Source organism: Corvus cornix, chromosome 13 (assembly GCF_000738735.6).
Source record: "Corvus cornix cornix isolate S_Up_H32 chromosome 13, ASM73873v5, whole genome shotgun sequence".
In the NCBI taxonomy this organism is placed as follows: Eukaryota; Metazoa; Chordata; class Aves; order Passeriformes; family Corvidae; genus Corvus; species Corvus cornix.
The window spans coordinates 1,517,172-1,540,185 of NC_046343.1; the positions used below are offsets into that span (position 1 = coordinate 1,517,172).

The following is a 23,014-nucleotide window of genomic DNA, read 5'->3' on the forward strand; positions in this document are numbered from 1 at the left end:
TATTCTGGCACTGGAGTTACCAGGTAGCTGTAATTTTTTTGTTCTTACTCTTTAAGGTTCATTTAAACAATGAATTTAAGATTTTATTGAACTAAGAGATGCTGAGGTTTGGTAATTAGGTTTTGCAAGCTATAAATAATTGTTGGAGGATCCTCAGCAGTTCCCAGCTTGAGATTTTCATTTGTTGTAGGGCAAATCCTGATTTTCGGTGTGTAAAGTGGGAGTGTTTTCCCATCCCACACGCTGAGTTGTGGGCAGAGGGATCTTAGGGGACATCTCAGAGCATGATGTGTCTAAAGCTGGTGCATTTCTGCCTTTCCAATTCCATCTTCCCCTCCGGGCGAGCAGCAAACCTGTCGGGATGCCATCTCCAGTCTCTCCAAAGCTGTCTCCAGGGAATTCAGGAAATTACTCTTCCGGGGCAGCCAACCCTTCAGGGAGCGGGTCCTCGGTGACGATCCCGCAGCGCATCCATCAGATGGCTGCCAGCTACGTCCAGGTCACCTCCAACTTCCTCTATGCCACTGAAATCTGGGAACAAGCAGAACAGCTCTCAAGAGAACAGAAAGGTAAGGGCTGCCTCAGGGGGATTGAAACCTCCAGAGAGGGCTGGAACACTCCCAGGCTTTGATTTTGTTGATGGTGCCCTGGGTGCTGAACCTGTGCAAAATCAGGGAGAAAGTGACACCTTGGATTGCAGGGATACCCCAGGCTGGGTGTTGTGGTTGTCAAGGTGGTGCTGGAGTTGTGACATAATCTTTGTTGTGTTTCCTGTAAAATGTTCAGAGGAGGAGGAACTTGGTGCATTTCCCTTTCTGAAATTCTTTCATGAAGACTTCTTAATGAAGTTTGGCCGTGCTTTATTTATTTTCAACTAGTGAAATAAGAGTTTTAGAGGAAAACCAAGAATTTTGGCAATGGTTTAATTGTTTCCAAGCAGTCTTGTGCAGAAGAGTAAAGAGATGGATTAGGAAGGACCTTTCTCCTTGACTCCCCCCATTGCGCCACCTCTCCTCACTCCCCTTTCTCTCCAGCCCAGCGACTCACGCTGGGAACTGGAGCTTGATGTGGTTACAAATGTGCTCCTTTAACTTGTGTTTGTGCTGTTTTAGAGTTCTTTGCTGAACTGGACAAGGTGATGGGGCCCCTGGTGTTTAACACGAGCATCATGACGGAGCTGGTGCGTTACACCCGGCAGGGCCTGCACTGGCTGCGCCTCGACGCCAAGTGAGGAACCCAACCCAGCCCATTCTTCAGCTGCCTCTGATTCCTCTCCACAACACTGTGTCATGTCAATAAGGAAGACTGCCATAACACATTGCTTAGTTGACACTAAGAGCAAGGAATGCTTTCCCATGTCTCCCATCCTCATCTGTGTTTGTGTTTAACCCCAAATCAGCTGGTTCATGGACTTCTTCAGTATTCCCGGTTTAAGTTATTTAAATATTTGAAAATTATGCTACATAAAAGTTGTAGTTTTGCTGATCTGTCATGGATAGATCATTGGAATTCCAGTCACAATACATGAATAGTCAGTTTAAATCCTATTTATTTTAATTTTTTTAATTTTAATTTTGAAAAGCCCCATTTGGGGCTGATTTTAGCTATTTCTTCTTCCCTAAATTTCCCCTTTTGAGTACTTAGAAATTAAACCTAGACACTTTATTTAAGTACTTCGTGAGCTTTGTTACTCTGTAATGTCTTGTGGTGGTAGAGCCTGTAAAAGGAACTAGGGTTGATAGGTTCTAACGAGTAGGGACACCATACTTCTCATGCCTAATGCCTATGAGTCGACTAATAAATGACAACTACAGATTTATTATTGCAGAATTTGTACTAAATAGAAAAGTTCCAGATATTCTTCTACGTATTGAGATACTTCATTTAAATGAATTATAAAGAAATTTATATGGAAAAATATTTAGCTGGATCTGCCTTGGATTGTTTCCAAGGCAGCTTCAAGCCATCGATTAACACTATAACAATCACAAAACATTACAGTAATTTGCATTTAATGTAACGTCCAGGTAATGGTGTAGGAATGACCTTCAGTCCGATGGGTGCGATGCAAACAGGAAAGGCTTTGGAAAAGGACAATCTCGTGCTTTTTTGCATCTCTTCATTTCAAATACCTTTTGTTTCCGTGCTTGTCGCTTTTTGACAGTTACGAAATCGGGGAACTTTGTGGTTCCAAACCCAAGAGTAGTTCAATTCCTACCAGAACCGTCATTTGCATCTTTTCCATTGACTGAGAAACCAGGAATCTTTAGTAGAACTCGAGGTCCATTTTGTCCTCTTAGGGTCTGCTGGGTGATGGACACTACAGGCTGGCAGTGCAGCAGCCACCGTGGGGTGGGAGCAGAGCTGCTCCTGCAGGAAGCACTGTTCTGTGCAGGATGGATGGCAAACTTGGCTTTACCCCGTGCTGATGAAGGTCCCGTTCGTGTCACATAATGTCCACTCCCAAGGGGCCACTGGGTGCCACAGAGGGCTGCTGGAGCTGCAGGTGGCCCCTCTCCGAGTGCAAACCAAAGTACCTTTCCACGTGAGGTGCTTGTCTGAGTTAAAGGTTTCAAATGCTACTGCTTTCAGTATTGCTTAGTGCCCCCAACATGTCTGGTGTGCCTTATGCCTTACTTTTAGATGAAGATTTTATGAACTGTTTACAAGATGTTTTACAGCAGGACCAGGTATACTGTATGCAGTGGTCTTCTGCAGTACTTGGGTAAAATTCCATTTCCTTTTTCAAAGTCTCGGTGTCTGTCACACAAACTGACTCATCGCGGTGGTCTCCTTCCCCAGAGTCCAACTCTGAATCCTTTGGAGTGAGATTGTGGAATGCTGCTTTGTTTTCTCTCCCATTGAACCCTTTATTCTGTACCAGATATGAACGTGCATGTTCAGGAAAATTATTGCACTAAATTTTTTGTGTAGGTGTAGTTAAGTGCCAAAATCACGGCAACCTCGAGAGAAGGAATAGAATTCTACGCTCCTTAGTACTGCAGTATGTCCTATGGGCTTTAAGAGTTTAGAAGTTTTGCAAATTAGTAACCTACTACAAGGTAGCTGCATCTTCGTAGAGCTTCCTTTGCGTCCCAGCGTGTTTTGTACTTCCAGAAAAGCTTTGCTACGTCCGGATTGATAAACGGGGAACAGACCTGGGGCTCTCCCTGACTCGACTCTTCAGGTCTGTTGGAGCATCCTTTCTATGGAATCACTGTGCAAGGTCACCTTTCTGTTAGTCTTTGCTGTTGGAGACAGAACTCTGTACCCTCGAACTCCCCGCCGTGGGCATGGGACACTGTCAGCCGTGTTTCCTTTCCTCCTCTGAAGTGCCTCGCACACCTCTGACGCTGAGAAATCCCTTGGTAGAAGTTGCATTCATGGGTGGGTTTGTGTGTAGTGCTGCACTAGCCAGCGTGGCTGTTCTTGGCTTGCTCCTTTGTGCACAGTCACCATTGCTGTCAGCAGGAATGGTCTCATCTCGGGGAATTTTTTTTCCTTAACTAGAGTCCCACAAATACCTTTTGGTGTCACGCGAAATTGGCCTCTTGAAATCGCATCGCTTATCCCTAGAGCAGTGGATCTTAGAAATTGGCTTCAAACAACCAGAAGGCTTTTTTTGCATTGTGTCAAAATGTGGACCTGAGCTGGTTGGAAGTGTCCCAGCTGAAGGGTGAACTCCATGGTGGAATATCCTCTGGAGTGCTGTCCCAGGTGTTGTGTCTGTGCGGGGCATCCGCAGGGGGCTTGGGGATGGATAGGAAATGCCTTGTGCAGCTGGGGCTGGTGCAAACAGATCAGTTCAAACCTCACAGTTCCAGGAGCATATCTTAATTTGGGATTGACCCTTGTTTCCAAGAGGAAAGTTCTGTACTTGATCAGATTTTATAGCCAAAACAAAAAAAGCAAGTACATCCTAGGCTTCCATCCCTCTGCCAAAGTAGGAGGGCTCTGTCCCTGTCCTTGGCAGCTCCCAGCACCACAGAGGGAGTGCAGGTCACAGGAGTGACTAAGGAGGGACTCCCCAATCTTGGCTTCCCAGATGATTCCCTGGATGGGGAATATGTATCAATACATATCAAGACTGTAATTTTAATTCCCTTGCTGATCATGGCCCCAGTTGGTGAATCTTAAAAATGGCTCAATCAGACTAGGCTTGCTCAGCTATCTGTGCTGTTTGACTTTGCTCTCAGACTTGCAGGTTCCAGGTGATAAAGGTGCAAACCATTTCTAATTCCAAACAAATCTTCAGGACACCAGAGTAAACCAGCCCAAGAGTTTTGTTTTGATTTGAATCTCAGCCATAAAGCAGAGCAGACGGACGGCTCTCCTTGGCTTCGATGGCAGTATGCAATTTGTATTGTATGTGTCTTTTAATATATATGTATATATATATGACTCAGTCTGTCCAAAGTATATGTTATACTTGTTTTTAGATTATGGTGCAACTGACTATATTGATATATTATTTATTGAGTGCTGAGTCACCATCTTATTGGTGATAAATATTGCATATTATCCAGGAGTGCAATGTATATTCCTTTAGATTGCTGAGGCTTGATTGCTGTGGTAACAAAAAATGCCCTGAAATGTATTTATGAATGGCCCCAACACACAGAGTCAGAATTTATGGGAATGATGTAGCACTTGCCTGGGGCAAGTAAAATAAAGCCGTAGGCAGAGAATTATGGAGTTTGCCCAAAAGGCAAACTGCTGGAAAGAGAGAGAAACTACCTTTGCTGTATTTAATGTCATTTTCTGAACAGATCTTTGCTGTCACTGCAGTGTTTCTATTGAGGCAGATCCACAAGGGCCTGAGCAAGTCAAGTTTGAATTACCCATTGGGGAGTAAACAACTTCCAAATTCTTACCTTCCCAACAAATCCTTGGGTCAGGGTTGAAATTTCTCCCTCTGATATGTCAGTGTTCTGGAAAACCCCTATTCCCGAGCAATGAGGTCAGTGCTGGGCATCCCGAAGGACAGGGAGGAGCCAGAGCTTTGCTCGCCAACTCACCCAGATCCAGAGCTGTTCCAGGAGGGGTTTCCCAGGCAGGAAGTGTCAGTGGGAATCGTGGTGTGTCCGAGTGTGTGAGGGTTGGTCTGTGGTGCCCTTGGGGAGGGAAGGGGCAGCGGTGCCCCCGGCGCCGCTCCGGCTCAGCCCCCGCATCCGTTGTGGGAGCAATTCCAGCTGCTGTGGGAGCAGTTCCAGCTGCTGTGGCAGCTCCAGGGAGCTGGGCTGGCGCTGTGGCCGTGCTTCCCCTGTTTTAATTCCACCTGGGAATTTAATTCCCCGTGGCAGTGTACCCATCCCTGGGGCAGTCTCTCTCCCTCTCCCGGGACACGGCTCCTGGCGCTGCCTTGGCATTCCACATCCCAAACTCTACTCCCAGGACCAGGCATGACTTTCCAAGCACAGTTCCTGACATTTGTATGTGGTCCCCCTTTTAAATTGTTTTAAAAAAATTTTGTATATGGAGGATAAAGTGCTTATATATTTATTAAAAATCCTTTATCTTATTTCAAATTATTATTTGGTGAAGAAGGGGTTTTTCTTTTGGGGGAGGGTTGGGGAGGGGAGGTAACTTTTAACCTGTCACTTATAAATGAAGCCCTGATTAATCCTACAGAAAGGTACTATTAGTAACTAATGGGATGTCTCTGTTTTATGCTTTGTACATGACAAATCCATGTGTTACATTTTGTTTTCTATCAAAAGATTTGGGCATCTGTCTTCAACCAAAACCAGAAAAAAAAAATAAACTGTGATTTTATTTGTTGCAATACATTTGAAATTTCAAAGGGTACTTTGGGGCTCAAAATTAGGATTTCTAAGTCAGTATGTGCATTTCACGTAATAAAGCTGTTAATGGTGAGCAAAGTATTATATACTAACTAGATTTTTTCCACATCTGTATAGTATATTCTATGTATTTTGTGGTATTGAGATTATAGAAAGTTTAGTGTCTGAAACATGCGTTTAATGTGTATTTTTAAACAAATTTATGGCAATTAAAATATTTGGAGAAAAGGGTATCACATTTCAATTTGTAAAGATCTTTTTAACTACTGTGTCATTAAAATGCTTTGTACAATGCAAAACTGTAACTGGAGAAACTAAGTTTAATAAATATCAAATAGATTTTCTGTATTAAACTTCCAACCCCCTGTGCTTTTATCTGTTTTGTGGGGCCTTCTCCTCCCTGGAAGGGCATTTTTAGGCAGAATTTTCTTTCCTTGATCCTATTGCTCTGTGAAACAAAAGAAAAGTAGCATTCAGTGTGTGTGTCCAGACTTGAATTTTTTTTTTTTTTTTTTTGTCTTTCAGCCTCCAAGTCGACATCCAGCAGATCAAAACAGCATTTTGATCAATTTATTTTAAGACAGGAGATAAGGTCAGTGGCAAAAGTCAGTCTAGGACATGTATTTTCAGTAAATTTGATTAGAAGTAAATAGTTTTCCAGTTATCGCTGAATATATTGGGATATTGGAATTGCTATCAGTATTATCAGTTTGCCTCCCTCTTTCTAACAGGCCTTTATCTGAGGGCTGATAAGAGCTGGATTGGGAGGAGATTGGGAGGATCTACTTCATGCTCTTGCCAGGTGGAAGGATAAGTGTCCAAAGTCTGGCTGGAGCTGAGCCCCAGCTCTGTGCTCACCGTCCACTTTGCTCGAGATACAAGGAAAACCAAGCTGCTTTACTGAATATATATTTTAATTCACACCTTCAAATAAATAATAGGAAGCATTACAAAAAAACCAAACGAGCAGGAGATGCAGAGCCCTTTTATTGAGCTTGGCCAGAGGCCTCCTGAGGCGTGGCTGTGGGAGGAGATGCTCTCGAGCTCTTTGAAGTCCTTTTATCAGCACATGTGACAGAAATATTAAATACTCTGATTGCTCGAGGCCCTTCCAGCTCCTCAGCAGTCAATAAATACATCCCAAGTGCGTGGAGCATGGTCAGCAGTAACAGTGCAGCCTGTGCTTGGTGCCAGCTCACGCCGAGGCCGTGGAGAGGAGGCAGCGGTTTTTCCTGGGAAAAAAAACCATCATGAGGCACTGAGGGCTGGGGCTGCCCCTGCCAGGCTCAGCCCAGGGGCCCAGGTACCTCTCTGTGCCCCTGTGCCAGCAGTGCTGGTTTCAGGCACACTCTGTTCCCCTCAGCTATTCAGTCCTGATACAGTTTTGGTCTTTGCTGCTGCCCAGGGCTGTAGGCTCATTGCAGTGAAGGGATGGGGAACAGCTGCAGTGCTGTCCATGGGCTCCTTTCTGGCTGTACCTCCTGGAGCTGCTGTTCCAGCTCAGCTCTGGGTCAGCAGAACCCAGGGATGCGTTTCAAACACAGCATAACAGCCCAACTACCCTTTCCTATTTACTTACTTACCCTATTTATTTATAATATAAAATAAACTTATTTCGAATAATATTCATTAATAATAGGATATACTTACACATTACTGCTATTCACATATAGTAGAAAATGACTGTTTTCTATCCTGTCTCTGAGTGCTCGTGTATGTGTACAGCAGGTGCCACACAAAATCACCTTTCAGTAATTAAGTGATAATTTTAACTAATCAATTTAACTATATGTAGTTGGACAATTTGCTCATGTCTAGTGAGAACTAAATAGCTTTTTATATTGTAGTTGTTTTTTAAACTATGAGCTTAAACAATCACGTTAAAGTGATTAATTTAGGGTAAGATATTAATACAGGCTTTTTCACTTTTCATTAGTACATGCTTTAAAAGGAAGGATTAATGGTAAGGTCTGTAAGTTGCCCAAAAGCTGTCTGGAGCCCTCTGTTCCCTTTGCCCAGCCAGGTTATTTGGGGTTGCAGTGAAAGGACTGGGGCTGGCACTCAGGAGACCTGGACTCTGCTCTGTTTGCTCTGCTTACTAAAGAGTCTGAGTCTGTTGCCCCATCCCTATTCCTGGTATCTTTTTTTATGCACAGAGTGACCTCTGGATCCCGTTTGGATGAGCCCAGGCGGGAAGTTCCTCTCCATCCCAGCACGCTGAGCGTGGTTACCTGCAGAGCATGGTGAGGCACTCGCTGTTGTCCCTGCACGAGGCTCCGATGGGTCTCAGGGACACCCCTCTCCAGAAGGGCGTCATCCGCCGCTGCCGGGGACTGCGGGGCTGGCTGTGGGGCTGGCTCAGGGACAGGGACACGCCGTGGGTCTGAAACAGAGCAGGGTGCCTGTTAGGATGTGTGGCAGCTGCAGCGCTTCTGTGTTCTGCTGCTGAGGTCAACAGACTTCATTTTAAGTGAAGCACTTGAAATCTCTCTGGTTTTCAGATCACAGCACCCTCTGGTAAAGCGTTGCTTGCAGCCCAACCCCAAAGAAGTATGGACCAAAATTAATGATGGTTTTAATCTTCTTGGGAGGGAAGGCAGAATCACTGGCTGAGCTATGGCTCAGAGTAGCCCAGTATTCACTAGGCAGTAACTCTACATTTTCATGATGCTGAATCCTCTAAAAAGCCCTGCTGTCACCTCTTAACTCCTGCCAGTTGTCCATCCAAATCATAACAGCTTTTATGGACTGCCTGTCCTTTGAATTAGCCCTTTAAATAGTTTATTTCAGTAGTATCTCAGTTTACCTGGCTGAGCAGCAGTGAGCAGAGCAGAAGGGCTGCCATCACTTTCCACCAGTGCATCTTCCCAGCGGGAGCTGTCACTTGGAGCAGCCGTGGGCGGAGGAGGCACGAAGAGCTCCAGTCAGGACTCCCCAGGCTTTCAGCTACATTTTTATAGACTTCATTCTCTTATCATTACATCAGGTGCCAGTTATTACAGGACCAAAGTTCGCTTTGGAGCAAGAGGGAATTGCTAAGTCTACATCTGCTGCAGTGATCTGGTTCAAGGCCTGGCTCAAGCTAATGATTTACTCCGCTTCCACTTGTACTTTGGTTAGTTGTGCTGACCCCTTGTGCCAACTGTTCCTTTTTTTAAAGCCCACCTAAGATGTTACCAGAACCCCATGGTCTATTTGTAAGCAAAGGTGGGGGGGGGGGGTGGCCCAAATTACTATGGTCAAGATCAAAATCCTTATTTAACTTCTGTAGCTCTGAGTTAGCCAACCAGGGGTAAGGATTGTCTTGCCAAGCTGATTTGGAACAGACAATTGTGCTTTTGATTTGTTTCTCACTCATGGTACGTGAAAGAACCACAAGGAAGTTGCTTAAACTTTTATTTCCAGGCACACAGTGCTCAAAAAGCAGGTGTAACACTTTCCAGCTGGGTTTGGGAATGGAAATTGTGTGATAACTCAGAGAGCTCTCCTCCCAGGAATCCAAAGGTGTCAAAGATAATCATCTCTAGGTAGATAATGAAAGAGGCTGCTCAGGGCTTGTCTGGAGCTGAGGAGCTCTGGTGTGCAGACTGTGGTTTCCCTGGATGAGCCATCTCTGCCCCGAGCTGTGTCACTCACCATCAGGCTTCCAAAGGTGCCAGCAGCTCCCATAGAGATGGAGGGGCTCTTTGTCATTGAGAGGAAGCTTCAGTTTTTCCATTGTGGAGTGAGATTGCAGCAGCAGAGAAAAGTGTTTGAGCAGAGGTGATACCTCTCATCTCCTGTGCTTACACACTTGTGCTTGTCCCACTGTCTTGCTCCTCCTCACCTGTGGGATCTTGTGGATCTCGTTGGGTGGTGCTTGGAGCAACCTGGCCTGGTGAAGGTGGGGGGAACTGCAAGAGCTTTAAGGGCCTTTCCAACCCAAACCATGCTGTGGTTCTGTCTGGCTCCCACATCTGTCCCATGTGCCCCACATCTGTCAGGTCAAGATATCTGAGATTGCCAAGAGACAGAGAATTCCAACTTACTTGTGTCATTGTGTGCAGGTTTTGGAACACACTGTTTTAATTCAAGTAAATACTTTATAGATAAACTAATAAGTGTATAATGAACTGTGTTTTAGCTAAATTGTAAATACAGATTTGGATGTCACAGGCTCTATTTCTGTGATTGCTTAATATGAAGGCACAAGTGCCAGCGTGGAGGGCAAGTGACTTAGATTAAGATAATGCCGTGATGTCAGATGACTACTCCTTAGCCCAAATTTCACTGGGATTAAATTAAAAACCTTCCCAGCACAGTCTACAACCACTATTGGATTATTCCCTTCCTAGGCTGGTTCTTACACACCTTCCTCTGCCTTATTTGTTTTGCTTCTGTGGGAGGAGGAAGCAAAATTTTCATTATTTCACCTTCCTGGATGTTAAAAAGGGAAGGAAGTGGGACAGTAAATCATGTCAGACAATTAGCTGAACTTAAAAAGTTTATTTTATAATTGGCTGGGAATTTCTCAGTTGTTTTTCCCATGGAGTCCTTTCTTTTCACGCACCTGAGTTCTAATTTCTGCTGTTTCCACCAGGCACTAGTGTAGAACAGAAAGGAGGACAAGGCAGCAGCCGGAGCCCTGACTTCATCCCTGGAGCACAGGATTTGGAATAGCAGCAGAGCCTTCTGTAAGTCATCATCTCTCAGCTTTTTTGGCTGGGGAAGGCTGGTACTCTGTGATGATACATCAGAATTGCTGTGTCCTTCTGGGTCACTAATAGCATCAGACTGTCCCTGTCAGGCAACAAACTGCTCAGTGCAAGAAACTGGGGAAAAAAGTACAACTGAGCCAGTCCTGTCCATGCCCACAATTCCCGGAGGCCGGTAAGAGGCCATAGCAGAGATGTGAGAAGAGACACAAATGTTGCTCTGTTGCCACTTCTAATAGTTACCCAAAAGAGAACAGAAATAAATAAAATGAGTGAAAACTTTTCAAGCACCTTGTTCAGATTCTGAAATGCCCATGGGCTGAACTCCCACTGCTGCAGGTCTGGCAGGAGCCATCCCAGCTGGGAATGGGGGCTGCATCCCAGGTAGAGGCTTGGGATGGCTGGGTAGGGTCAGGATGGGTGGGCACGATCACAGGACGGCGGGGCAGAGTCGGGATGGCTGGGAAGGTTTGGGATGGGGCAGGGGATGGCCAGGCAGGGTAGCAACAGACTGCTGATGTAGCAGCTCAGTGCTGACCCTGCCCATTGGCGCTGGGCCTGTCCCTCCATGCTGACCCTGCCATGGGACTGACCCTGCCATGGGACCGGCTCGTGGCCGCAGTGCCGCTGCCCCTCTGTTTGCATTAGTCTGGCCCCTGGGCCAGGCACACTTCAGCTGTCTGGGAGCAGGAGCAGGGACCTCATGAGAGCCCCGGAGAGCTGCTGCCCTCCAGCAGAGCTGCTGGGACAACACAGTTGAGAACCGGGCAGTGACTGAGCTGCCAAGGCACAGCTTCACAGGGGCTGTCACTGAGGCCACCCAGCTCTGCAGCTCTCGGAGGCACAGTGAGCAGGACTCCAAGTTCTGAATGAAACATCTCAGGGAGAGGGACTTCTATACAGGCAGACAGTGACAGACAAGGGGGAATGGCTTCCCACTGCCAGAGGGCAGGGTTAGATGGGATATTGGGAAGGAATTGTTCCCTGTGAGGCCATGGCATACATTTCCCAGAGAGGCTGTGGCTGCCCCATCCCTGGAAGCGTCCAAGGCCAGGTTGGACAGGGCTTGGAGCAACCTGGGATAGTGGAAGGTTGGGTGCGCAGGGGGTGGGGCTGGGTGAGCTCTAAGGTCTCTTCTGGGATAAATCTGCCTCTATACATCCCTGCCAGCTCACAACCACAGCAGCCAGTTTTGCTCACCACTTGCTTAAGCTGCCTAGAAAATACCAGTGACCCAAAATGCATTTAAGTACAGAATATTTTTGGCACAACTTGGGAGCACTGGCTGATTGATTTTATTGTTACTTATGCCAGCCTCGAGCTGTGCTTGGAGGAAACACAAGAGGCTGAGCTCAGTCTTGTGTGCTCTGAGCCCCAAAATACTCCAGCACTGAGCTGTAAAAATTGCATTGCCCCAGCTTCCTGAAGTGACAGCCTGAGCATCATTGTCTTCCTGACAGCCCAGCCCTGAGCACACGGGGAAACTCACACAGGGAAACGTCATTCCTGCCCTGCAGATAAGATAAACTCCCAGGACAGCTACAGGAATAGCACAGCAGGAATGCCAACGTGTTGCTCTGCATGGGGTGGGAGCTGGAGGCAGTCAGTGGAACACTGGGAGGAAAAAATTAGGATAAAGGAACCAGCCAGATGTTCTGAGCTTCCAACAGTGAAGGTGTTTCTGTATTCAGAGCCACTGGGTGAATTTGTCACATATTTAAGCGACTTTACTACCAGCAGCTACTTTTTAATCATCTTCAGGCATTAAGAAGTTGTTTCTCCGGGCAGCTTTCGAGAAGGTTCTAATGCAGCCTCTTACCACTGATCAGATATCAGAGTGTAGTTAATCACCCAATTAACATTAATATAACTAGGTAATTAGAATCACAGGATCAGAGAACAGCCCAGTTTGGAAGGGACCTTGACAGATCAACTGGTGCAGGCATTTGTGGGAAGGGAGCCCAGAGGAGGTTACCTGGCACCCCGTCCAGTCACCTCCTGAAGCCCCCAGGCTGTTCCAGGGACTGATTGTTCTCACTGCAAAAATTCCTTTGTTACACGGAGATGAAACCTCTCCTGGTGCAGCCTGTACCTGTTCCCACTCATCTTCTGCCCGGGGCTCCCGTGTAGAGCGAGCCTTCGGCCAGAGGTCAGGGTTCATCCCAAATCCCAAGCCACCAGCCAGCTCATCCAGCTTTAATCAATACCAAATCAGCGAGTGTTTGTTTTTCACAGATCTCAAGGCTGGAGGAAAAGCAGTGGCCAGTGATGGGAAAAATAAAGGGGACAAGGAACAATATCAAACCAGCCTTTGCTGCGCTTTATATTGAAGAATATTTCAAAGAAGTAAGAATTACGAAAGCTGGAAGTGCTCTGAGATAAAAACATCCGAGCACATGGAACTTCAGCCTGATTATCTGCCTGTACAGAGAGAACCAGACAAGGGATTTGATGCTCCTCACCTCAAACAGCTCAAGACACGGATTTCACACAGAGTCATGGGGCAAAGTTACAGTTTATTAGCCAAGGCTTATCTCCCTGTTAATCCCCTCCGGCCATGGGAACAAGCACAGCAGGTCCCCAAGGAGTTCCGGAGCCACATGGTCACTGCTCGTGGTCACTGCTCGTGGTCACTGCTCGTGCTCATGGCCAGCCGCGTTCTTCCTCTTGAGCCGCTCGAACTCCTGCGTCCCCCAGGAATAAATGAGGTAACCAGTGGCCAGGGCTGTCAGGGACAGAGGACAGGCACGGTCAGGGGACACCAGAATGAGGGGACACTGCTAGAAAGGGACAGTGGAATGAGGGGATACTGCTCTAACGGGATAATGCAGTGAGGGGACACTCACAATAGGGGGACTTTAACAGTGAGGGGACACTGCAGCAAGGGGACATTCACAATAAAGGAGCATTCGATACAATGAGGGGACACTTCTAGAAAGGGACGCTGGAATAAAGGGATTCCATAACATGGGGACACTGAGAAAAGGGGATATTCACAATACGGGGGCATTGGAATGACGGAATACTCACAATATGGGGACACCGCAGTGAGGAGACAACTGCACCGCGCACAGCACAAAACCACCAGCCACGACCTCCCCCTCAGCCCCGGCAGTCCCCCTCCCCAAATTTACACTGCGAAGGAGGCACAAAAAGGGGGGAATCCCCCCTGTACTCACGGGGCACCACCTTCAACACCTGGGAGGTGAAGCGGCGGCCCACGTTGGGGAGCCCGTGCGACAGGACATTGGGGAAGGCGCGCTGCTCGAAGGGCGACAGGCTGTAGGTGATGACATGCCGCACCCGCGCCAGGTTCCCGAAGTGCTTCCCCATGGCCGCTGCGTCCCCGCGGTCACCGCGCAATGGCCGCCGCCCGCCCCGGAACCGCCTGCGCGACGCCTTCCGGGGCACCGCCAGCGGCGCTTTCTGCTTGTAATAAACGATAGAGGCGGTGAAATAGGCGGGTGGTAAATCAGAGTTCTACTAAAGCGTGTTTTTAACACGCGGTTTGTAATAAATGACGTGCGCCAGAAACGGGCGCTGCCCTGAGGGGAACGGGGGGGGAACTCACGGGAAGCACCCGCGCCGTGAGGGAGGGGAGGGGGGGGGGGGGCGGTGCCTCAGCGCGGAAACCGCCCAAAGAAATAATGGGGAAAAAACACTTTTATGTGGCGATGGTGGAGTTCCGCTGAACAACGGGAGTGGCTGAAGCAGAAAATCGTGGAATTATGGAATAGTTTGCACTGGAAAAGGCTTTTAAAGGTTAAATATCTCGCCACACCCCCCCGCAATGAGCATCGTAAACAATGTTGGAATTGTTATTAGAATGTATGAGACATCTTCCAAATAATGGAAATTATTATGTATTAGACATCTTCAATATTACTGGCATCATTAATAGATTATATTATAATTATTAGACTATATTAGATATATTCCATATTATTCGAATTACAGAATATATTCGACATCAAAATTATTTAAATTATTATTAGAATAGATAAGAATGGTTAGGATATTAGACATTTTTACCATTTGTATGATAGTAGAATTATTAGACTGTATTAAACACTTTCAGCTTTATTTGGATCATTACAATATATTAGACATATTTACCATTATTTGAACTAATATTAGAATATATTAGATTTGTTAGAATATGTTAAACTTCAGCATTGTTGGAATTATTATTACAATATATTAGATAGGTTCAACATTATTGGGATTATTACAATATATGACACATATTTAATATATTATTTGAATTATTAGACTATATTAAACATGATCCCCATTAATGGAACATTAGAATATGTTAGGATTATTGGACTACATTATGCATTTCACAATAATTAGAAGGATTTGTGTCAGGAAACGATGCCATTTATTTTCTTCTCTGGCAGATGAGCAAAGCCAAATCCCCAGAGTTTGAAGGGATGAGCAGGAGTGACACAATCCAAACTCACCCACCTGCCCACGGTGCTGGGACCAGGAAGGTTTTATGTGACACCAGGATACCATTTTGAGCTTTTGGTGTCAACCACTTTGATTTCAGCAGTCAGAGACTGAAACCTGGAGCAGGATCCCCACTTTTAAGGCAGGTTTGTGCCTGTTGCACCTCCAGGAGCTCTCCAGACTCACCCCAACATGAGTGGGTTCAGTGACCAGGTGAACCATCAAAGTGACACCACACAGCAGCCTCTCAGGCCTGCCCTGCCAGGCTGAATTCCCTGCCTCTGGAATTGCTCAGGATATAAGGTAGGGGCTGGTTGGGTGGTTGAGTGTAGAAAGTTACAGCATTTATTTATTAATCCATTAGCAAGTCAATGTTAGAGGCTGTTCTAAACAAGTTTTACAAGACAGTGCTGCTGCACAGCCTTTAATAAACAAACAAACAAGAAAAATCCCCACTAAAGCTGAGAGGTTTTGTGTGTGAGCCCCAGGTCTAGGAGGAGACAATAAATCATAATAAATCAATTGCAGTAAGAATTCGGTGTGAAAGCACCTAGAGTTGAGGCACTTGTTACCTACAGTTTCATTGTGAGAGGAAACAAGGCTGTGGCCCCATGTTTCAGAATATTAAACTCATTGAACAGCATTTACATCAACTCATTTAAAGCTTTTAGAAGCCATTTTTGGGGATTAAGCTTTTTAAACATTTCTTCCTAGTTCAGAAGCCAGTGGCAGTGTGGCTCCAATGGGCAATCCTCTGCCCTCACACCATGGACAGCTGCCCCTTGTTCTTGAACCAAATGAAGCCTCAGGTGGTGCAAATTCTTACCAAAATAGTGCCCTAATTTAAATGTTCACAAATTACCCACAGCTGCCCTTAAATTCTTACCCTCCTTTTAGGTGAGAAAGCCCAAAGAGTGCAAGAGAAGAAAAGCAAAAAACAACGTGGTAACTCTTTACAGAACTGTGTGAGGAAGGGTTGTGTCATCCTGCTTGGAAGAGAATGAAAGACCAAGGAAACAATTCTAACATTAAGGGCTTTCTTCTCTTCCCAGTCATTACTGGAGATGTCACACACAAGGTTTCTGCAGAGGCAGAGTAGCAGGCACTGTATGTCAGGGTATGTGTGATAGCCATTTCTTTCTTTTTTTTTTTTTAATCTGTAATAAAGCAGCTTAAAATAGACATTTAGTAGTTGAAACCTTTCCCCCATTTTAAATGCAAAATTCTCCCGATAAAAAGACACTATTTACATTTAATTGCACATTCTAGAAAGGCTGAGTGAGTACAAAAAAATCAGTGCTCTGATGTGAACCCCTTCTGCTAACTCCTTGCTAAATCCCAGCTCCCGGAGTTACAGCAACACTTCTCAGTCAACTGTAGCTACAGATCTTGAGAATGCAAAGATAAAACCTGTGCTTGAGAGCGCAAACCCACCCCAAAGTGGAGTGCAGCAGAGTCCCCACTACCGGCAGGTGCACTTGGTGGCGATCATGTCCTCGTACTCCTTGTAGGCGATGGAGCCGTCAGGCTCGATGGTCAGCACGCTGAGCGGGCTGTAGGCGGCCGGCACGCACGAGGGCCTGGGCACAGAGGGGTCCAGGCGCTCATAGATGAGGGTCTGCACCATGGCGTGCACCGGGGAGCCGTAGCGGTGGCCCAGGGCGCGGGGACAGTCCCCCCGGCAGAACTGGGGGCTGTACCTGTGCGGGGCGATGATCCAGCGGTCCCACCGCAGCTGGCTGAAGCTCAGGCGGAAGTTGTGCAGCTCACACTCGTGCTGAGGAAACACAAATTGCTTCAGATACTCGCTCAGATTGTGAGGTGAAGTGGCTGGTGCTGCTTTTGGATTCTCATTCCTTCGCTGGCGAGAGGCCCTTTTACCCTGGGGATTGCCTTGTCCTTTGTCACCCTTTGGAGGATCCACGAGCGGGCTGCTGCTCTGCCTGGCCCACGCTGGGCTTTTCCTCCTGTGCCTGAGCAAGCTCCCACGGTGATAAGCTTGCTCACTGGTGTCATTCAGATACAGCAGAAGGGAAGGGGGAACCAGTGTCACATTAACAGCATTTTGCAGTTTCGTGCTCTGTTGTGGGTCACCCATCAGACAAGTGAAGTTCAGAGCCATATGAACATTCCTCCTGTTCGTAGCAATCAGAGGCTGGAGGAAAGAAGTCACATCCATCTCCACCCATTTGCGTTTTCTAACATCAAAGTGCAGGCTCAAAGCTAGAGAGTGGGAAATGCTGGGGCAAACTTGGCTGGAAGAATCATGTTCCTTAAGGGATAAATGGCATATGCAGGTAATGGAAGAGGAAATGGGAACAGATGTGTCAAAGGAATAGAGCAAGACAGACTTGAGTAAGTGCTCCAGAGCAGTAACACGATCCAAGTTGAAGAGTAAATCCACTGAGTGAACATCTCCTGTGAAGGGAAACAGATTCCTGTAGTGTTATTGCATCTTATTTTTCCACCTAGACATGAACACTGTTGTAGTTGATAAGTAAAAATGATTCAGCAGCAGAAGAAAACAATTCAGATGCCCTTACATTTATTGCATGAAATTTCTACTTTGGTCAGGGACATAAGAGTTAAAAATTAAGAAAATAAACACAAGAAAACCCCTGATTATAAGAGCTATTAGGATTCATTTCATTAAAAGAACCAGCACAGGAGGAAGTCAGCTGTTGTCTCTTTAGTGCTGGTGTGGGGGTAACAGGAACTAAACACTCCAGATGATAATAACCATGAACTCCACCTCAGAGTGCTGTTCCTGTGCAGCAGTACAATGCTTGTGTTTATCTTTCTATGTTTATCTGTCTTTCTAGTGAAAAATCCGAGTCAGGAGAACTCAGGTCACCTCAGTAGGTTTATCAGCCAAGGATTTCTAGGTGCTGTTGTTGTGACCAGCCCACATTTAAGAAAACCATGGAAGCATCTTAAGTTACAGGGTGCCCAGCCATCCCAGTCCTGAGCCCAATTTGTGAGTAATTCTTCTCTTCCCTTCAGGTTTTGATCATGATTCTTCTCTAGCAAATGTACCAGACAAGGAGAGGATTCTCTAGCACAGGTGCTGGCAGTTTGGTACAAATTTTTTTACCAGTGCTGCAGTTTTTAGAAAAAAGCAAAACCAAAACGGGCTGTAGAAGGAAATGTGCTGCCTGTTATGCCTAAACATTTTTTCCACTTCTCTTACTTTACTTAGATCTGCTTATAGCTTTTTCTGACTCATGAACAGATGAGTCAGCCCGGAACACCAGCCTGTCTTGTACATACTACTTGTGGGGTGTTCCCCAGCCTGTGAAGCCTGTGCCTAATGCCATTCAAGGAGAAGTAGGTTATGAAAAACTCCTACAGTTTAGGAGAAGAGGCTCCAGGACTAAAATAGCAACAGCGCTGAAGAAAGGAGGTATTTTTATCTCCTGCTGCCAGCACAGAACACACAGAAACCCCGTGTAACCTCTCCAGCCCAGGCACTGCACACCTACCTTTCCCCAGGCCCCCGAGGCGGTGCTGGCATTCCCAGCACGGGGTGAAGAGCCGCACCGTGTTATAGAAGCGGCCTCGGTGCGCCTTAGGGATGCCCTCCCTGGTGGCAGACATCCTGTACAGCCTCTTCATGTACCGGAGAGCCCTGGAGTCTGGCTGCAGCCGCGGGGCCTCGCTGTGCCAGCCCCGGGGGCCGCGGCCGTGCAGCACCTTGAGCAGCGGGGGCAGGAGGGTAGGGGCCGGTCCCCCGCCTTGGGGCAGCTGCAGCACCGCGCTGAGCTCCCTGGCAGCATCCTCAGGAGCTGCCGAAAACCCAGGGGCCTTCTCAGAGCCCCCCCGGCCCCTGGAGCGGGGCGAGTACTGGGTGCCAGAAGAGAGCCAGGGCAGGCAGCAGTACAAACACACGCAAATCCTCCAAGTGCTCTCCATGCTCTTGAGGGCTGCAGGTGAAAAAAAGAAAAAAATAACTCCCCTCAAACATTCAAGGAAAAACGAGAGTGCTTCAGCCCCATCCCTTATATAGGTTGCAGCTGTGAAGTGTGAGGGAGGTTTCTTTCTAATTAGAAAGCAAAGAGAAAGATCTGCAGCTGGCCCCTGAAGCCACAGCTTCATTGCAGTTGGGCTAAGCCTTGGCCCGGGAAGCTTATTATAAACGAGATCCTAATTCTGAGTTAACCTTTTTCACATGGGAAATAACAGGCTGGGAGCCGAGTGCCAGCCCGCAGAGGGAGCTGGGGAGGCGTTAGTGTTGCCTGGTCTAATTAATCCTGGTTTATTTGCAGAAATATATAAAGCTAAATATTACTGCTCTTAGCCTTTGGCCTCTCTCCATGTGCTGGTGGAGTCGTTTTCACCAGCTCTGAGCTGAACAACCCAGCCCCCAGCTGCTCACTGGGTATAAAGTTGTGGGTTTTTTAGGGAGAAGTATAGAGGCTGCTTTGAGAGCATCTTACAGGTAGATTAATTTGGGGTCTAGATTGGATGTTCTCCCTCTTGCCTTGGCGTGCTGCAGTGGAAAGCTGAGTTTGCCAAGCTCGTTACTATCTCTTTCAGCTTCCCTAGTGTATTTTCCTGCCTGACAAGTTCTTGCTTACAAACTGGAGAGCAAAGAAAGCCCCGAAGAATCAAAATTGTGAAAAATGGAAAGCCTGCTGCTGCTACCTGCCCTGTTTGCTGCCTGAGGTGAGGTTTGAGGTAACTTGCTGTACACCAGCTGTGAGTTATTTTTCAGAATTTTTTTATTGCTTCTAAATAAAATAACAGTTCTGGTTCTTTTTGCAGCATCTTCACCATGGGGTTCCGTTGTGGCTTTAAGGTAGGAGTAGGGAAATGATTTATCATTTTGTTGGTGTCTTGTTTATTTTACATTATTATTGGATATGGCTAAGGTGCAGGTCTGCTGCTACAGACTCCAGAGCAGGGGGGCTGGAGGTTTTTTGTAATTGGGAAATACAAGTCATTTTCAGAAATCCTTTCTTGTCTAACTATGTTACTTGGCATCAAGGCAGGGACCAATTGTGGTGAGTCAAAAAGGTTGTTGAATTTACTTTGAATTAGAAGGTACATGGAACAAAGAGAAAAATCCCAACCTTTACACAGCATCTGCTCAGTGTTGGCAGTGGCTCACTGGTGATTGGGCTGGTTCCCACTTCCGTCTTCCTAAAATAAGCTCTATTTATTTTTATCTTAATGGGTCAGGGCTGCAGCTCCTAGGCAGAGCTAATGGTCTCAAGGGCATCCTTTAAGTTTAAACAGGGTTTTGACTCATTTTTATGGGGTTTTTTGGAGAGGGACAATCACTCTCTGTAGACTGCTTACAGATTTTCAAGCTGCTTTTAGGGAGGGCAATAAAAATTACTCAAATCACCATCCCACACTAAGTCTGGAGGCCTGTTGGGTGGAAAAATGCTTCTTCCTTCCCCTTAGTATCTCCCAAAACCCCCAAAGCACTGACACTTATCTTTGGTGAGAGGCACACTCCCATTGTTATTGCTGGATTTTTAGGCTCCCTCCAACCTCTGGGTGAATTTCAACTTTTCTGGCATTTGCTGAATGATGTCATTTGGTTAAATTGTCGTGGCTGCAAGGTCAGTACCTAGCAATGAAACCAGTGAGTGCTCAGAGGTAAACAAGGGGAAATCCTTCCAGGCTGGGGCACAGCCCTGTCCTGGGCTGGGAACTGATGGTCACCCACATTTCAGCACTCCCAGTTCTCCCCCTCAGCACATGCACAGAAGCAGTGATTGAACCTTTAGGTGACTTTGTCCTGCAGGATTAAGAATGGCAAACCAGTTATATTTATATAGAAATAAATGATTTATCATGCCAATGATAAGGCTAAAAAAACATTAAACAGAATTATTTGCTACCTAGTATGGGTAGCTAGAACTATTAGTATAGTACAGTGCACTATTTTTGAAACAAAATTGAAACATTTATATTAAAGCAGTTATATTGAGGCAATTATACTAAAGATAACAAAAAAAATTAACTGGAGAATGGTATTACTCACCCAGACCAACAACTGTGAGCAAATCTCTTTGGCTCAGTCCTGAGGAGTGGCCTTGAGGGATGTCCCCACTGCAGGGAGGAATCGCCACACACAGTCCCAGAAGGGTGTGTAGGAAAACCCTCTGTTAAAAAGTGGGCCTGGGCTGTCAGTCAGATGTGTCTGGGCCAGCTGTGCCAGCTCAGCACCTCTGGGTAAGGTGTCAGTAGCATCACTTGTTTGTTCCTTTATCAGGCACTTCATCATCTGCCACATCTTCACCTCACTCTCAGGGTATTTAACTTTGGGATCAATGAGTCAGGCTGATTTTAGCATTATTCACCCCAAAAGCAGTATGAACCCCTTCTCCACTCACTGACAGCTTTTCAAGCAGGGCATTGTTTGAGTTGTTCCACCTCCACACCAGGCAGAGCATCCTGAGCAGGGACTGCACCCCCAGCCCACACCTGTCCCTGAGCCAGTCCCCTTCCCCGGGACCCTGGGGACACCACGGGGGTCACAGCACAGAGGCTTCTGCTAAAAAGCAGCACGGAGGGGACAAGATCTGCTGGAATGTCCCCTGCGATGTCTCACTGACACAGAAAGCACTGAGCACGAGTCTCAGGCTGCTCTGCTTCTCTGTGCACAGGCAGTTTGTTTATTTAACAAACTGTGCTGCCAAGTGTTCTCAGCAGAGCTGTCTGGGGCCCTGGTGGAGCCTGGCCTGGCCCTGCAGCACAGACAGGTTTTCCATCTGCCTGGCAGGAGCTTCCCAGCAGTTTCTCCCCATGCTGCTGAACTAGGTCAGGCTCTCGCTGCCTTCCCCATGCTGCAGACCTGGGCACAAAATCACCCCAAACTGTGAATTCCCTGCTCCTGCCTGAGGCTGCCTGGCAGGATTGCTGTGTGTCCAAGCATCCTCTCATCCCTGGCCCGTGTCAGGCCCATCTCAAAGCACAGCTGCCATGGGGCAGGAGCAGGATCAGCAGAAGAGCTTTTCCTTTTCCACACCATCAGCATCTGAGGAAGGCACTGTGGCTTCCCAGGCCCATCCGACTGGCGCTGTGGCAAAGCCCCCGGGAAGCTTTCACCTGGTTGCCTATTTCACATGCAGTGCCTTGAGCCTTTTGGCCCACACCCAGGCACAGCGGCCCAGCACGAGTTCTGCGTTCCTACAAACTTCATGGAAACAGGCGAAAAGTGAGAATTCCTGTCTGCCCAATGTCCAGAGCAGTGTCTGGGTCTGTCCCAGCTGTGCTCACCCCAGTGCTAGAGGGGAGTGGGCTGCGGCAGCCAGAGCTCTGCAGCCACATGGCAGCTTTTCTAAACCAGCCCTTTTCCCAGGGAAATGCAAAGCTGATGATTGTTTGGGAAGGGGGGTTGTTCTCCAGGAGGTTGTTCAGTGTCAGGGAGCTGGGGCCGGGGCGCTGGCTCTGCAGGAGCTCTGTGGGACTGTGAGCACAGCACGAAAACAGCCCTGTGCTTCCTCAGCCAAATGTTCCCAGTCCTCCCAGGAGCATCTAAAGCAGCCCCAGCTCACAAAGCCAACTGTGTACAGGCTTCATTTTTATGTTATATCCGTTCCCACCAAGTGCCAAAAGCAAGCACAGGGGAAAGCTTAAAAATAAACCACAACAGCTCTGGGAAGGATGAATTTGGGCAGAGCAAGGAATGACAATTCCAGCATTCTCCCAGTCAGCTGATGTTCTGCACTGAGCAGAAAGGATTTTCTGGCTGCAGAGCTGCAGGGCAGGGTTTGGAGCCCTGCCACCAGGCACATGCCTGTCCCACGCCCCGTGCAGGATCCTGGTGGGGCCAGAGCAGGAACCCACAACCAAAGATGAGTCTGGTCCATACCAACCCTGGCAGCATCCCAGAGCATCCTGCTCCAGCTTCAGCCGCTGCTCCTGCTGTTCCTGCCTTACCTGAAGCAATTGCTGGGGGGTTGTAATTACTTTCCAAGCTTAAAACTAAATCCCAACCCTTTTCCAAGACAGAAGGATTCCTGCCCTGCCATCCCCATGACAAAGTTGTATTTCGTAGCGCACATCATCCTGAAGAAGTGCTGAGGTACAAATTTGCATTTGCAG

At 47.1% G+C, this 23,014-nt stretch overlaps 4 protein-coding genes and 1 long non-coding RNA gene across 5 annotated transcripts in view; 2 read left to right on the forward strand and 3 right to left on the reverse strand.

The window, feature by feature from the left end:
* AFF4 (AF4/FMR2 family member 4) overlaps positions 1 to 6,157 on the forward strand; it is a 47,079-nt gene extending 40,922 nt beyond the window's left edge. The window contains exons 21-22 of the mRNA XM_039559926.1: positions 349 to 569; positions 1,113 to 6,157. Of these exons, the coding sequence (XP_039415860.1) occupies positions 349 to 569; positions 1,113 to 1,231 (340 nt within the window). The 3' untranslated portion in view covers positions 1,232 to 6,157. The remainder of the gene's footprint in view (positions 1 to 348; positions 570 to 1,112) is intronic.
* Positions 6,158 to 6,700: 543 nt separating this feature from the next.
* Positions 6,701 to 8,792, reverse strand: LEAP2 (liver enriched antimicrobial peptide 2). The gene is made up of 3 exons (XM_010399606.4): positions 8,611 to 8,792; positions 8,036 to 8,187; positions 6,701 to 7,036 (listed from the first exon to the last, which is right to left on the reverse strand). The coding sequence occupies exons 1-3, from the start codon at positions 8,665 to 8,667 to the stop codon at positions 7,000 to 7,002; spliced, it is 246 nt and encodes an 81-aa protein (XP_010397908.1). The 5' UTR covers positions 8,668 to 8,792; the 3' UTR covers positions 6,701 to 6,999.
* LOC104689483 lies at positions 7,002 to 10,782 on the forward strand. Its single transcript, XR_751831.3, has 3 exons — positions 7,002 to 8,047; positions 8,791 to 8,919; positions 10,384 to 10,782. It is a non-coding gene; the product is annotated as an uncharacterized LOC104689483 (long non-coding RNA).
* A 2,212-nt stretch (positions 10,783 to 12,994) lies between these two features.
* LOC120410768 (cytochrome b-c1 complex subunit 8) lies at positions 12,995 to 14,009 on the reverse strand. The gene is made up of 2 exons (XM_039559927.1): positions 13,678 to 14,009; positions 12,995 to 13,223 (listed from the first exon to the last, which is right to left on the reverse strand). Exons 1-2 carry the CDS (start codon positions 13,829 to 13,831, stop codon positions 13,129 to 13,131), a joined length of 249 nt encoding a protein of 82 aa, XP_039415861.1. The 5' UTR covers positions 13,832 to 14,009; the 3' UTR covers positions 12,995 to 13,128.
* Positions 14,010 to 14,599: 590 nt separating this feature from the next.
* Positions 14,600 to 19,030, reverse strand: GDF9 (growth differentiation factor 9). Its single transcript, XM_019286109.3, has 2 exons — positions 18,436 to 19,030; positions 14,600 to 17,371 (listed from the first exon to the last, which is right to left on the reverse strand). Exons 1-2 carry the CDS (start codon positions 18,863 to 18,865, stop codon positions 16,416 to 16,418), a joined length of 1,386 nt encoding a protein of 461 aa, XP_019141654.2. The 5' UTR covers positions 18,866 to 19,030; the 3' UTR covers positions 14,600 to 16,415.
* Positions 19,031 to 23,014: the final 3,984 nt, after the last annotated feature.

Bases quoted from the DNA above. Each gene is read 5' to 3' on its own strand.
- GDF9 (XM_019286109.3), bottom strand. From the start codon at position 18,865: ATGGAGAGCACTTGGAGGATTTGCGTGTGTTTGTACTGCTGCCTGCCC. The intron at 17,372-18,435 runs GTAGGTGTGCAG...TTCCCTTCACAG, and splicing joins CCTCGGGGGCCTGGGGAAAG to GAGATGTTCACTCAGTGGAT.
- LEAP2 (XM_010399606.4), bottom strand. From the start codon at position 8,667: ATGCACTGGTGGAAAGTGATGGCAGCCCTTCTGCTCTGCTCACTGCTG. The intron at 8,188-8,610 runs GTAAACTGAGAT...GCTCTGTTTCAG, and splicing joins GCTCACTGCTGCTCAGCCAG to ACCCACGGCGTGTCCCTGTC. The intron at 7,037-8,035 runs GTAACCACGCTC...TTTTTTTCCCAG, and splicing joins TGCCTCACCATGCTCTGCAG to GAAAAACCGCTGCCTCCTCT.
- LOC120410768 (XM_039559927.1), bottom strand. From the start codon at position 13,831: ATGGGGAAGCACTTCGGGAACCTGGCGCGGGTGCGGCATGTCATCACC. The intron at 13,224-13,677 runs GTGAGTACAGGG...TGTCCCTGACAG, and splicing joins GGTGTTGAAGGTGGTGCCCC to CCCTGGCCACTGGTTACCTC.